Source organism: Ylistrum balloti, unplaced genomic scaffold (genome assembly GCF_031769215.1).
Source record: "Ylistrum balloti isolate Yb309-2 unplaced genomic scaffold, AGI_CSIRO_Ybal_v1 Utg370536, whole genome shotgun sequence".
NCBI lineage: Eukaryota > Metazoa > Mollusca > Bivalvia > Pectinida > Pectinidae > Ylistrum > Ylistrum balloti.
The window spans coordinates 160,915-176,852 of NW_026782341.1; the positions used below are offsets into that span (position 1 = coordinate 160,915).

Here is a 15,938-nt window from a genome sequence, read left to right on the forward strand (position 1 = left end):
TGATAAAGTACATTCAGAGTGAGCCCAAAGACATGCGAGGAAAGAAAGAATTTCGGTAAAATCATGAATTTCGTGGGGATTTATTTTCGTTATTTTTGTGGAAACTTTTAACCATGAATTCATATAATTATACATTAAGTTACATTTATCCACGAAATCAAGCGTCAGCGAAATAGCAACTTTCTGGAAAATTAAGCCACTTGGAAATATTTGATTTTACAGTAAGTCACTTTTTGTTTGTGTAAAGCCGTATTGTGAAAAGCGAACAAACAAATGTTGATAACTAATCATGCTTACAGCTATGACAAGTCCCTTTTGGAGCCCCACACAGCCACAAGAAACACATCAAGACATTCAAACCCGTCATATGGCCCCTTCTGGGTCTGAAAGAAGACAATACAATTTTGTTAAAGAGAAATAAGTTGAAAATAATTGATACTGTGACTTGATATTCAAATAAGAATTGGTAACAGAAAGTTTCTAAAAGAACAGAGGATGGCCAAACATGGGGTATAACACATATTGTACTCGTCCGAAGAAGTCTCAGTGGAGCGATCTGTGAGTGCCAACATTTTTGAACAATAGGATGATATGGTTTTGGAAAACACTGCCAAGGCAGGATTTTTACCTGAGATTTACCTGTGTTTCTTACTTTCTATCTCCACATGGCTGAGATATTAAACCAAATTTTATTTGATGAAAAATACTGATGAAGTTTGACTTCATTCAGCACTAAAATATAAAAAATAAATTAAATCATTATGTTGGATGATTCATCATGAAGTTCTTTGAACAGTTTTCTTATTTCGCGTTCCTTTCCTCCACCTACAGACAATTATGGTTGATAAAAAAACTTAATTATAGTCCAAAAATTCAATGTATTATCTCATGCCAACATGAAAATTAGTTCCTTGTTCTTTTTTTTAAAAGAAAATAGACTAATTTGCTTCAATATTCGTATTGGATTCATAATAAACGAAAATAATTTCTTACCATCCTAACTAAAGGGTATTTTGACTAAAAGATACATAAAAATTCGTGATATTTAAATCGATCGTTACAATATGTTCTGAATATATTACTGCGAACGTGATAGTAACCATTCTATTATCGTGGATGAATATGATAAAACTTAAAACACGAACACAAACACACAAGGATATCTTACCCATAGAGGCTAGTGTGCACCATTATGATTACTTTTGAGTGAATGATGTAAGGTAATATCGGCTTTAGATAAATGAATGTGAATGCCGGGATTCCCAAACGGAACATGTGTGCCTGGTTTATTTTAAATAAATTCCTTATATTCTGTAAATAGTTAAAAACGAAAGGAAATGAAGTAATCACAATCATTAGGTTATAGAAAAAAATAGCTTGTACATGTGTGTGTTTTTTTACAGTGTTCCCTGCTGCACCGGAAGTGCGTCATGATTTTCTATGCAAATATGTTGGAATTAAATCAATAATGTGCCGAACGCTTTAAATTTTATTTCTGTACTGTACATTAAAGCTAAAATGTCGGCTTATGTAGTGTAACTGCTTAGTACCACGTTACAGGTGTATTAGATTGTCCGCTCAAACGATTATACACACCAGCACGTATATATTGCGCCACCGGGAAAATATACACACATGTGTTCTGTGTATTTGATCGCAGACGCAAGCATTGAGTGCGTTCGTGGGGAAAAAGCATTGTGACGACCAAGATGGAATTTTGATAATGTAAACAGAACTGAAGCGAAGCACGTTCCGGTTTTTTTCGGTAAGTTTGTATCTTAGTTATTGTTTTTACGCATAAACATGAAAGTCTTATCTTTTTTATGTGAGTCAGTTGAGTATCTTGGTTCACGATTTTTATCATAATTCCTGCTTTGTTCAGTAACTAGGCCGCCGCTAGCTAGCACAGTCGTCTCCAAGTGCAGTTTGACCTAAATATCTGCTTAAAAATGTAGAATCAGGTATGACAAGCATTATCAACTTAACGAAAACAGACTTCGAATCATCTGTATCAGAAAACATCTACAGATCCTTAATGAGTACCTCGCCCCCACCATTAATACCCCCCCCCCCTCCCCGCTCCTCAATTCTCCTTGCCCAGCTAGCCCCCACCCCCCACCCCCCCCACCCCCACCCTTTCCTGGTCCCTTTCTATCATATATATATATACACTCAAAACGTAGTCCCATCATTGAAAACAGCTGGAAGGCTAGATACATTTTCGCCATTAAGCTGTCCAAGCCTCCTCGTCACGGTGACTTGGCACACATGTGTGATGGTTTGATTTGTACCAGGACTCTTGGTCTAGCTAATGCAAGTCTTAGCTAATCAATACATTTATTGCCTTAACATATTGTGTGGCCGAAGAGTCTGTGGCTATTTCACATTAATGTTTGACCTGGCTCCTATAGTTCTCGAAGTAGTTCCACATGTGTAACATATGTTGTCCCTGGTAGCAGGAGACATGTAATACACCGATATAATTATCTTTGTAACTCATATACAAGGCTTACTTTGTTTTTTTTTTCATATAAAGAGCGACATGCTTGTAGATTATGTAGGTTAAACAGACAATGGTAATATCTGTCTGGCTTGCAGCCATCATCTCAATTTTGGGAAAAAATATTCATTATAATTCTATTTTTTGGAGCTTGTTACAGGTTACCTTCATCAACACAAAGAAGTGGCTTATAATTAATTCAGGACATGAGGTCATAGGTTAATCAAGGGCGTCAGTTTCACATGTAAATGAGAATTGAGTATTGTCATATTTCACAGTATGGTTACGTGAGGAAGTTCACGTAGCATTTAATATATATCGTTCTATAGACTTGACTGAAAATTTTGTCTGGCGTCTGGAGTAAAATACGACTTGATAGAACGCCAGAATACTTTGGACTAAAGCATAGAAGAAACCATATTCCCTTTATATCGTGTCCGTTTAGGACCATATGGATTACAAAAGTCGCCAGCCAAACATCCCCTCCATCCCCACCCCCACGAGCTGTACCTACAAGATCTATGATACGTACATGACTTCAATATATAGTGTTTCGGGACAAACAATGGAACATTTCTGTCTTCTAGTTATCAAAAAGTACAAGGGAAAAGGGAGACTTGCGGTACAGTTTCTCGACTCTGTTTTGTTTCGTGTATGCCATCAGAATCCAAAAATATACAAGATAGCCGAATTTCTAAATGTGTAGAAGAGTTGGCATTGAACGTGGACAATAATTGGCACACGCCACCGAACTAAATTGTAATCTGGCCAAACGATCAGTTGTGTACACCATTATTTACCTTCTCGTGTTTTTATGTTCATGATAAGAGATATTACACCTTCTAGAACAGAAAAAATGTAGTATTACATGTTTTAAGTAGCGCCTTTTAGAAATACCTGAAGCGAGACTATTATCAACTGTGTTATGACAGAAACAATATTCCCACAAATACATTGTTCGTTACCTGTATTTACGTACACTGTAGAAACAAAATAGTTTTACAAATAATAGCCAATCTGTGATACTGAAAATTATATATATTTTTGTGGGACTCGATTTTCGGGGTTGAAAAGCTGACTTTTATTTCTTATGTAATATATATAGGTTTGAAAACATGTTTATGTATAATAATGTTATTTGTTTTATTTACAAACATGAAATATATTATCTCTAAGCTTTACAAATAACTATACTGTTGTATGATAACTGTTTGTACATTTATAAACAAATCCCTTACCGGAAAAAGTACGACCAGGAAAATATAGGGTTTCAACCGTTAAGTGTCAGAAACAGGAAAAATGCATTTGGGGTGATTATAAAAAACACACAAGTGAGTAACATTTTTTTATACAAAGTAAAGAATTAAACAGCATCATACAGCTGTTTGTACTCCCAGTGAAGCGATGGGTTAAAGTTTGAAACCTAGGAGGTGACTGAGGAAAATCATGCAGTATTGAAGGAAAGAGATGTTAAAATCTAGATGGAGAGAGTCCTTAGTCCTATAAAAAAATAAATTTCATAATTTTCATATATCTGACAATTTTATAAGAACGTCAAGTATTGTACTTGTGTATTCTGAACTTACCACTCACAGGTCGTTTGAATTAAAACGTGGCTTGGAGGTTTTTGCTAACCTTGAGGACTAAAAGTCCAATGATGAAGTCTACATGTACTAGCAGGACCCGGTTGCCCAAAGGTTAGAGTTGAATAGTGTCCGTGAAAATTTCAAATTTTTACTACTGAAAATGTAAAACAATGTTTAAGATTCAAATTATATCAATTTGGCTTGTCTCAATAACTGTACGACTGTGAAATGATAACGATAGTCCTCCATTTTCCCCTACTAACCTCTGGTTGAACAACCAGGGCCTGCAGTCTCGAATATATATGTTTCCTTAAACATTCGTTTAAGCGTATCACGTCAGCTTTCAAGTGTATTTCAAAAATAGAAAAGAAATTACGAATGCAGAAATTTATAATATACACAATTATAAACTAACATGTAAGTCTGATATAACGATATATATGTCATATTTGATTAAAAATAATCATTCGTTACAAGATATTAGTGTACAAAAAATTTACAAGCTAGATAAAACATTGCCTATTTGTTTGATATGTACAGTATCCAAGTCTAAAGTCCACATGATTAAAAATAGTTACATTGTGTTGGCGTCTGGCCCATTTTACCTTCTTAGTCACAATAGTGAGAGTTCATTTGGAGTACTAAATGGCCATCCTTTGGACAGGTCTTGATAATAAATCTGAGGCATAACAGAACTCTGTGGTATTTGTAGAGAATTGTATATCTATCTATTACTTCTTAGCCGAAGATTTAAGGACAGACCCTCTCTTATTTTGTAAAGAATGAAGATATACTGAATATAGATCGTATCTCAAAAAGAGGTGCTCGATTTCACAAGATTACGCCATCCCTTCTCAAAATAATAATTTTCAAAAGAAATTGACAATTTACTAATTGTATCAATTTCATCGGTCATACCAATTATACACGTGCTGATAAAACGACAGCAAGCTTAACAATGGCGGCAAAATAGCTTTCAGTTGACACTGGAAAAGCTTTGAGGGGTTCGGTTTATTTGCAATGTAATTGAAATTGAATGGAAATTAGAATAATTTGAAAAATGTTTATTTCAAGACTAACAGGAAAAATACATTTGATTCATCAAAAGTTGGGTAACAAAAGAAAGAAACAATTTGGCAACAGACAAGTCATATACAGGTATTCTCCTTCGGTGAGAGACTAGTTTAGTTTAAACATATTTTATTGTCAAAAGATTAACAAGGGATTAGGCACAAGTTATTGTAACTTAACATCTTCCCCCATATGCATTTTAAATGACATTACAACACTGACAATACAAATATACAGTTCTTGTTACAATTTTCACATCATGACCTGAAGGAAGTCGGTACAGTAAAACACATTCACGGTTTGGATCATGTGGTGACTGTAAATATATTTGACATAAATTGTGAAAATTAATTAAAGAAAAATATATTAACATATATGATGGTATCAACAAATGATCCGTAATTTATACTCGAAATTAGATCACTGGTGGGATTTGCTCATAATCTGCATTAAGTGTCGATATAACTTAACTTGATTTCTTCATCATGAACTCCCCAACCGTCAGATAATGTTAAATCTTATATTTTCATGAGACTCAAATTTCGTGGCATTAAAATGTACGTGTATTTCGTTAGGGCTTTATTACATTTGTTGTCAGTTAAGGATGAACTATCTGTTTATACCACATGTCAAAGTTTAAATGTTAATTCATGGACATACGAAATTCATTGAGTAAGAAAGCGAAATCAGAGAAAATAAATTTTCCTCGAAAATTAATGGTTTTGCAGTAAGATACCGCTGAGCGACTTATTGAAGCTCTCAAATTCAGAAAAAATGCCGACGTAACCATAGGGCACGTTAGACGACATATCGTACAAGGGAATGGAATTTTACTAAACGAGAAAACGAGGGCGAACACTGGGCCTTTCCTCCATTAAATTCCTTTTCAGTTCTATTTTTTTCGAAATATAAAAAGTGCTTTATAAGGTGGTCCATCAATGGTTGAAATCCATGTGATATTGAGAACACATCTTGTAATAGCAAAATCGTAATTTGATATTGCTCACAATGAAAATGGAAATCAATACGTATATTATAAAACTTGGTAAATGGTGGCCTTGGTATTGGTGAATTTCGAGGAGACAGCTGATGTAGAATATGTAGTGTGTGTCTCTCTGGACTTCATGTTCTTTAAAAAAAAAACTTTGAAAATTTTAAGTATTACATGTCCTGATAAAATGCATTTTTAGATTGGAGTGTCGAAATTAAGAAGGAAAATGACATTCTCTGTGAAGGGTTCTTATTTTCCAGTTTTCATCAGAGCCAACGGAGACATTTTAAACCATTCTTGCTATTTCGGTCTCTGCAATATATTTCATCAGTTGTTTCGCAGATAATATTATCCAAAATAAATCTATGTCTTTTTTATCACTGCTTTTCATGGAAAAGGAAGCCCTCATGAGACATAAAACACGGAAATGTTGTTCTAGGTATATAACTGATTGTCATACGTTTACGTAAACATCGCTTGTACCAAATTGTGGGAAATAGCTTTACCATAACGAAGCAGTAGGACTCCTAACATCTAATATATGACGAACTCTACATGTATTCGCCATGGCGCTCCCGAAATTCGAAACTGTAAAAGACTGCAAACTCAAAGAATGCTTCAGAATATATACGTATACCAAACGCTATTTTAAAATTATCTGAAGTATAACGAAATTTGTTTAAGTATGAGGCTACTGCACCTCCCTGTCTAGTCTTCTTTCGATCACTTTGAATTTTCCTCGGGCACCTCCTAGGCTTCAAAATTTAAGCCGTTAGTATTACTGACGAGTCCTAGAAGGAAGAAACAGTTGTATGATGTAGCATCACGGACGAGTCCTAGAAGGAAGAAACAGCTGTATGATGTAGCATCACGGACGAGTCCTAGAAGGAAGAAACAGCTGTATGATGTAGCGTCACGGACGAGTCCTAGAAGGAAGAAACAGCTGTATGATGTAGCATCACGGACGAGTCCTAGAAGGAAGAAACAACTCTATGATGCAGTTTAATTCATTGTTTGGCTCTACTGTATCTACATCGAAATTATGTAAAAGAGTTATTCACTTGTGTGTCTTTTATACAATTTTAAACAAAGTCAAATACTGTAAAAACAAGGGGAAATATTTGCTTTTTAGTTTACCTACACGACAATTGCATGTAAAAATACAACTGTACTATGTCGATATATTATTTTTATCTTATTATTATTAAAGACCTATTTCTCATTGTTTCTGATCACAAAGTTCGTTCACTCTGTTTTCCAACTCTTAGCTACGCAGACACCAATAACCTCTTTCATGAAATGTTCGCAGCTTCGATGCATAAGGTGATAATTCGTAATGGACGTCACTATACCTTACACAAGAGAATTTACAGATATGGTTATTAGGGAAAAGGAATCACGAGTCATTCTCAGTTTAAAAGCTGTCGATGGTAAACCTAGTAGGTGTATTTCGTGGCATTCTTTGATATCAATTACTTAACGAGAAACGTTTACCTTAAATCTGATGTTCCTGCACGTAAATTACAGTTCCTTGCACAAACATTTGTTACTATAGAGTGTATTTGCTGTTTTTTTTAAACCACTGTTGTTATTGAATCTTCATTTTATATTTCCACAGGTTTTTAAAATTTGTTCCCCCGTCTACACAACCGCCAATATGACCCCGTTGGGAAATGCTTGCGCCTTACTTCTGTTTTCAATGGAGAGTTACCATGTGACAAGTCACATCATGGTAATAACAAGAACTCGTCTTCTTCCACGCAAAGATCTAGTTCGTCTCAGGTTCTATTTTCTCGTCGACCTGTTAACAGTATTTTGCTCGTCAATCTTGTTTCTGCGGCAGCTCCAGTGGTTGGCTGTACTACAAATTTTACAACATCTATACTATTTTGTTTTCTGGGAGAAAACAAAACCAGCCAAGAAGGTTTGTGACATCGATTTTTTTCTATTAGCATATATTTTTCATAATTGTATTTTTCTTCAAGAATTTGACGACTTATTTGTAGGCTGCCATCGTATTATCTAAACAAACTGGTATTCGCATGTTGTCTGTAATCGTAATGTTGCTTTGTAGACAGTTCAGACGTAAAAATAAGGAAGAAAGTTATGAAGAACAATTAAACAGACAGAACTACGTGTAGATGCGGCCAGCTATAGCATATGTTAGTCTAAAATGGCCAGATGATCCTAGTTTACCGTTCTGAACAGTTCTGTGAACATACCGCGAACATGCTTCAAACATAGCCAATCCTTTTTGGTTGTCCCAAACTGTTCCTACGTGTCTGTAGTACTAACTGTTCCGCCATATTACTACGGTCAAGTAGAGTAAACACTACGGTCAAAAAGGGTCAGTCACGGTCAACTATGGTCAACTACGGTCACAGTAAGGTTTGACATCCAAGCGCAACGTTGAGATATTTTGAATATGTTGCACAATTTTGGCTATTAAATCACTTACGATCTCGACATAATAACCGCTGTAACTTCGGAGATGGCCTACAATTGACGTATGCTTATCTTCTGTTTTTATCAGTTTCTTGTTTGTTGACAAGGTAATGTATTTACCTAAACTGCTAATAACTGAGAGTATATCCTTGTCTATATGATGTAGTATAAAACCTTATAACTCATGAATTGATATTGATTTACAGTATATGTTATCGTCCAATTATCATTACTTGTTATTATCATAGATTATTAGTTGGAGTTCTATCGACTGGACCAAAAGCGACTTCCAACAAGAATGGCACTTCGATTCCATCCTTGGTACTTTGTTCGACATCGGCGTCCACTTAGTGTTCGCTGTTCTACTCGGAGCCTACTTGACCACTGTCCAAATCACGGTATGCCTGCTGGTGGCTCATGGTGTCCTCTTTATGTTTCTGTGGAGCCGGAAGTTTGCTTGGAGCAATCCTTGGTCACCCCCACAGTGGGTCCAAAAGAGAATCCAGCCAGTCTCACTGGACAAGGCTCGTTGGTTTTAATGTCCTTTTGAATTGGATAAGGAGTTTTCATCGTTTGTAGTGACCCTTTGATCTTGTATTTTTTCTACATTTTAAAAATCTATGTGAAAAAAAAATCCTCAATCCTCATTAATGTAAATATTGAAATCAGAATTTGTTTTCATGATTGAAAAACATCAAAAATTATCAAAACACTCATTAAGGATTGGACAGAATTTGCTGAAAACGATCAAAATGACCGATATGTCAGATCTCATTTTCAGTCTATTTGTAGAAGAATTTTGATCAGTCGCAAGTCAAACCATTAATTCATTAGAGCTGATGAAGTTGGAATTGGTTCACCATTAACAGATCTGCTGTTAATTTTCACTAGTCAATAATATATCTATAGAGAGAGACGTGATCCTAACAATATATATAAGTTTATTTTACAACAATGATAATCAAGTTAATGTCTCACCAATTTGCACATAATTGTTTAATGAGGAAAATGAGAAGCGTATTGTCATTATTTATTTGTATATTTTGTAAGTGCTTGAACCTTAACACTATTAAATTCAGTTCGCGGTAGACATGCAGAACTGAAAACATAAACAAGTTGTTTATCAATATAAGTATTAGATAAATACAATGCAATTCTAACGTGGCCAAATATTGTTAAAATATATGCATACATTAATAATGTAATATAAGGTATTGCCTATGAAAAACATTCTGAATAATATATCAAAGAATAATGCAATATGGAGTTTAATCTGTGATATTTATATTAATGTTAAAACTGGAAACAAAATATGGATCGAATAAAATTAAAAGTTATAAATATAAGATAATACACGAAAACAATATCATATCTGTTTTTTTTCATTTTCAAAAAATGATCCAATGACATTGAGGCAAAATATTTATAAAGTCATCGTATATAAAAATGATTTCTTATTTTTGTTAACCGATGATCTGACACAAATTGAAATTTTGTTTGCTAAATCATGATGCAGTAAAGAAAAAGTAAATCGTAATCGCTGCTGATTTCATAAACTATTAAGTCTCATTGAACTGTGTATTGTTGAGCTGTATTTGATACAGGAAAAAACAGTTGCATTCCGTTATCGGGTAAAATTCATGTATAATCATTTGTCTTCATCAAAATATGCTTCTTGCATCACTGCTCTTTTCCTAGACGCCCAATAATATACTTGGTATTTGTTTTTAATTGAATTTTCTCTTTTATAGCAATGGGCCAGCCATAATAAGCACCATATATAATGTAAGACAGTGGCGTAGCAATATTGAATGTTTGTATGCTTAAGCATACACTCGAATCCCATTAAGGTATTTTTTCTTACTTTTTTAAGTGTGACTTCGCCGCTGGGCCCTCTCTTGAAAGCATAAACTGCTACAAAACATTTGCTACGCCACTGTCAAATATTGATTTGCTCATTTAAAACTTAGCAGGAGACCAGATTATCTCTTTTTGATTTTGTCTAGTTTGAATTGTTCTTGAAAGTTTGCACGTCATTTTTAAAGAATATCGTTTATTATATGCTTTTTAGCAGATGTAGGCCATTTTGTGATGACTTTTTATTGAAGCGTGCCTCAACGAACTTAATCATATTAACATGGTGACTGTATGTATTTACCGAATATCATGTGTTTTCTTTCTTAAACGTTGTTATAATTCATATTATTTAGTTTTATTCTGAGTGTGAAAAATAGCCACGGGATCATTTTGCATAAAGATTTTCTCATACTGATTTTGTACTCCAGGTCACAGGGACTTTGAACGAATGTCCAACCATATAATAATTTAAGAATTTACTTAAGGAATAGGTTATTTCATAACCAAAATTGCTGCTCAACAGATTGATATTTGTAAAACAAATCACAGAATTACAAGGGAGATAATATGAATAGAGTTTGGGTTTGAGAACGAGAAAGGTTTCACCAATACGTTCCCGATTCATGAAACCTTGGTGTTTGGTCAGATACTGAAACATATGTTGTGTGTGCTTTGTTTAATAGTGAAAGCTAGTCATGATATGTCTGTAATGGTACCCTGTTTAGACAATTACCCATTTCAATTATCATTTCGTAATGCAGAGTTATCTGCTCTTGTGAGTAGGTATAGATTGTAGTTTGTGTGAGAAAATTACATCGTTTCCTCATCATGTTTCTCTCACTAACCAATGACGTAACATCAGCAGTTTGTGTGAGAAAATTACATCGTTTCCTCATCATGTTTCTCTCACTAACCAATGACGTAACATCATCAGTTTGCGTGAGAAAATTACATCGTTTTCTAATTATGTTTCTCGCACTAACCAGCGTCGTAACAATCAATGTCTGCTCATTACAGCAGATAACTTCAAGAGACCGAATGTTTCAATATATGGTTGACACTCGTACAAATGTCACAAGTCATTAGCACGGACTTGGATATATCCCGTGTCAGAAGTCAAGGAATAGTGAAATGAGGTTGTATTGTTTTTTTTCTTTTCTTTTTAGTTTGTTTATATTGTAAATATTTCTTTCAGATTAAAATTTGTTTCAGTGTTTTAAAGTTTTAACAATTCGATAATTCCTTCTGTGAATTTTTGTATATTAGGCCTGTAATATATCTACAAGGTTTTACTAACACTTTTGTAATTCGTTATTTTGTTAGAATTTTAAAAGTCGAATGGTTCAGGGCAAAGCCACTCTGGTCAAATGTTATAAGAGAGAACACATGTTCTTCATTTTCCCGACGTTTAACTTGTAACACTTTATGCTTCGTGTAGGTTGACCAATGAATTATTTTTGCATTCCTATTTTTAAATTATAAAATATTAAATCTTACTTAATTAGGAGTCTCGAAAATGTGTTCCTCGTGTTCTAGTTGGAAATAATGTCATATGTTGAAATTGTGATTTTATGTCTGTGATGCATTTTAATGAGTGATTTTATTTTTTTTTTTTCAAGTTTTTGTCACCAATAGGCTGATAATTTTAAATTTAAATGACCAATTGCGATATGGTTTCAAATTTGTACTTTTCTCATTTGAATGTTTGAATTAAATTGTGTTACTGTAAATTGCGTTTGTTTTGAGTTATTGACGATACAATATGCATCATTCAATGGACATTTATGCTTTGAGAGACGCTATTTGAAGATCAAAACCGTTTTTCTTTTTTAATTTTTAATTAATTAATTTATTTTTGATAACCAATTAGTCATATACAACGTAATATATTATGACACATTCAGTACTTTATATATGGAAATGATAATATATTGAAATAATATTCTAAAATAATGGTGATAAAAGACTTTACAAAAGATACAAATGAAGAGTTACCGAGTCACACATCTGTTTCATCCTTCTAGGACTCTTCAGTGATGACAAGTGCACACAAAGTTGGAACCTGGGTTGTTAGTCAACAACGTTAAGAAAACTGATTGATCAGTGCACTTGTACCATAATTCAAATAAATTTCGTCGTTTTCAGTACCTGATAATTTCAGTAGTGTATTAAAATGTAGGATGCAAGTTTCTGTAAACCTCGTCAGGAGGACTATAAACCACCAAAATGTCTACCAACTAAAATCTCGAAGGTTTCATAAAGAGACACTTTAATAAACAGACAAAACATTTTCATTCGATAATTTTTTCATGATCATCCGTACACATCGTAGTCGTGAATAACAAATACTTTACCATGGCAATCATTCTGACGTCAGTCAAATTATCGTCTTCGTTTGCAACCTGTGAATGTTGACATTGAAGATAAAAATATGACGTTCGATCGAATTTCCATTTTACAGAACAATGCTGGAGAATTTAATGGGATGGTTTTTGTTTATTTTTGTTTCCTTCCTGTCTAAACTGTTTATCAGTAATGGCAGATCAAGAAAATTTGTCGAATAAAATCCTCAAACAGACAGGGAACAGCAACGATTTGGCTGCCATCCAAACGAAATATAATCATCTAACACATTATTGTGTCTCCTATATTTATGAAGAAATTCTTATTTAATTAAGTAAATCTGAATCTCTGTTTGCCACCCCGACAAGTCGTTATGGATTTCAAATGTGTAAATTGTACACAAGAATACATACTAACAGCAAAGATTTCGATCAACGGATACAATCCACACAAAGAAATATCCAGACTCGAATTCCCTGACCACTACATACAGGTCTGCAAAAATGTGCTTGGAAATGCATGTTTTAAGACGAGACTAACCGAAATTCATTATCATATCTTCAGAAGAGGTATAAAAAACATGCATACTTTCCCCTTAACATAAGATAATAACGGTGAATATTGAAAAAGCATTGAAAGTTTTGTCTAAAATTTAGACGTAATCGGTTTGTTTACGTACATTTGTTTTTTTGTGAAGTTTGGCAACCCAAGTTACACTCCAACTTTTTCAAATTCTCTGTTTTCTACTATCTAGCTCTCGTTAATTACCTATCGTCATTTCATCAATGTAATCTAATAGGATACAATGAAGAATTAATCGATTAATTTTGGGGTGTTTTTTTTTTCGTAAATTGTGATCCGTCGCTTAAGATAGCTTAAAACAGAAGCTAAAAGTAGGTAAATATTAACATTCTGTCTATAAAAGTGACCAGTTTCTTTTAAATTTTCTGTTACGTGTCCTAACGCTGTTGTTTATACGGGAGTGTGTGCTTTAATTCTAGCCCGACTGCTTATGACAGCTGGCAAACAAGCTCACAAGGCAGGGTTTCGAGGTGTGAAGGTTGATGATGGTTTACTGTCGTTATAATGATCTCACCGAGAAATATGCTATTTCTATGTGCGATATGAAACTGGGTGTGTTTGTTGCTCACATGTTTGTGGTTCTGTTTTAGTTTACTTTGTTCTCATTTGAGAACGTGACATTACTTACTTGACTGACAAAGATTTACATGACAGGTGTCGTCGATGAAGCACTCTTCCAGAGCATCCGGTCTTATTCTCCTTGTACTTTTTTCATGGGTCTCCTTGTAAAGCTTTCTTTTGTCCGTATTTTGTTCAAGTGTGAATTTGTGTTTCAATTTAAGAAATAAAGATTGCGTTAGCGTTTTCTTTGTTGTCAATGCACGAGATATATTTTAATGGAGAAAAACTTATATCTGACAACATCGTTTAGATTTGAATGGAACGATTTCATGGAATAACTGTTACACACTGAATAAAATCAAGTTTTGTACCTCGATATGTAGCTAGGTGGGCTTGTTTGCCGCAGGGATTTTGGCACGAATTCTCCTGACCCACTGTCCAAACTATGATACATGTATATTGACCACTGGTCGAGAACTCGTGCCAAATACCTGTGTTGTTGGCCATAACTTTTGTTAAGACGTCGTTTTCTAAAAAAAGGTATCACCTCGGTTTGTCATGTTTCATTAAAAACTCATCATTCATGAAGAGTGAGACACGTGTACTATAGATGAATTGATTTTGCTATTCTGTATCAGATACTAAATTTGTAGTGAAAGTTGCCACTCACTTGTGAGTCTTTCCTACAATGTTATGTTAGGAAGTTGTGAATCTTCTTGCTTTCAGACTGTTACCATAGTTACCAAAATATTAACACTTTATTTCAAATATATGTCTCAGTTAGTATTGTATCTGACTTTAAAGTAAAGATTTGCCATCTCTTTCGTTACAAATCAATTTTCTTATTTATATTTAAATTGATAATAAGACAGTTTAGAGAGATTTTGATTTTTCCCTTTCATAATGATATTCATCACTGCCAAAGTGGAGACTTCAGAATGTGGGAATTACTGAAAATCACTTGTATTTCGCGAGTACTTTTATTTCACGAATTTCCTCTTCAGAAAAATTCACGAATACATTTTTTCGCGAACCTTGTGATCTAGAAATGACTTTAATTTTCCGCATGATGAGTTATTAGACATATATAGATTGTGATATCGGTAACCGAATCAGCATGGATGTCATCAAGCATGATTTAAGTTCGCGATCAATTCTTCTCGCGTATTAACGCGAAAATAAATCCCACGCGAAATATAAGTGATTTACATTATTTATCGTATTATTCATTTTAAGTATCGATAAAGCAGTCACACTTTTTGCGTTGTCTGTATTAATATTACAAAATTTGCGTCTGATTCATATTTTAGTTTTGTCATTCATCTTCACCTTTCATTAAAATGTCATCATTTCAAAACTACTCATTATCAAAATAAATTCGTTCTTTTTTCAAGGTTATAGATCAAAGGACAAGGTCAGTGAAAACATTAGTAAGGATAATTGAGATTTATCTGGCCACACATCTACATCATTACATTAATATTTTAAAATAAAGTTCCAGTCGTGTTTCTGATCAATAACTAATTCATCCTAAATATTTTTTTAAACCAAGGGAAACAATTCGTATATGGATGGAGAAAGCTTAAATAGCCAGGCCCATTCCTCGACCGATATTATTTTATATTAAAAAAATCATGATTTTCTATTTTTCTCGGGTAGCAAAACTTCTGACTAACCCTGTAATACCACAATTTTAAAGTAAATCGCTACCAATCTAACGTAATAAATAGTTTTAAAAAAGAATTCGAAACGACTCAGTGCTAATTTATAAATTATGCGGGAAGCCCTGCCCTCTGACGCATGCGCAAAGAACTGAAAATAAAGCTGCCGTCTTTCAACATGGTAGAAAGCGTGCGAGGAAAGCGGAAGGAAACGTGTTTTGACGGACTCAGAGGTGAAAAGAAGAGAGATGGCGCGAGACCGTGATATATCGAAGGCGAGCAAGCGGAAAGATGGAATGCTGTGACCGAACTGAATTTAAAAACAAATCATTTATTGGTAA

At 34.0% G+C, this 15,938-nt stretch overlaps 1 protein-coding gene across 1 annotated transcript; it reads left to right on the forward strand.

Annotated features, from left to right (window-relative positions):
* Window positions 1-1,685: 1,685 nt before the first annotated feature.
* LOC132555983 (uncharacterized) lies at window positions 1,686-12,180 on the forward strand. The gene is made up of 3 exons (XM_060220370.1): window positions 1,686-1,765; window positions 7,767-8,072; window positions 8,842-12,180. Exons 2-3 carry the CDS (start codon window positions 7,806-7,808, stop codon window positions 9,130-9,132), a joined length of 558 nt encoding a protein of 185 aa, XP_060076353.1. The 5' UTR covers window positions 1,686-1,765; window positions 7,767-7,805; the 3' UTR covers window positions 9,133-12,180.
* The last annotated feature ends 3,758 nt before the right edge of the window (window positions 12,181-15,938 follow it).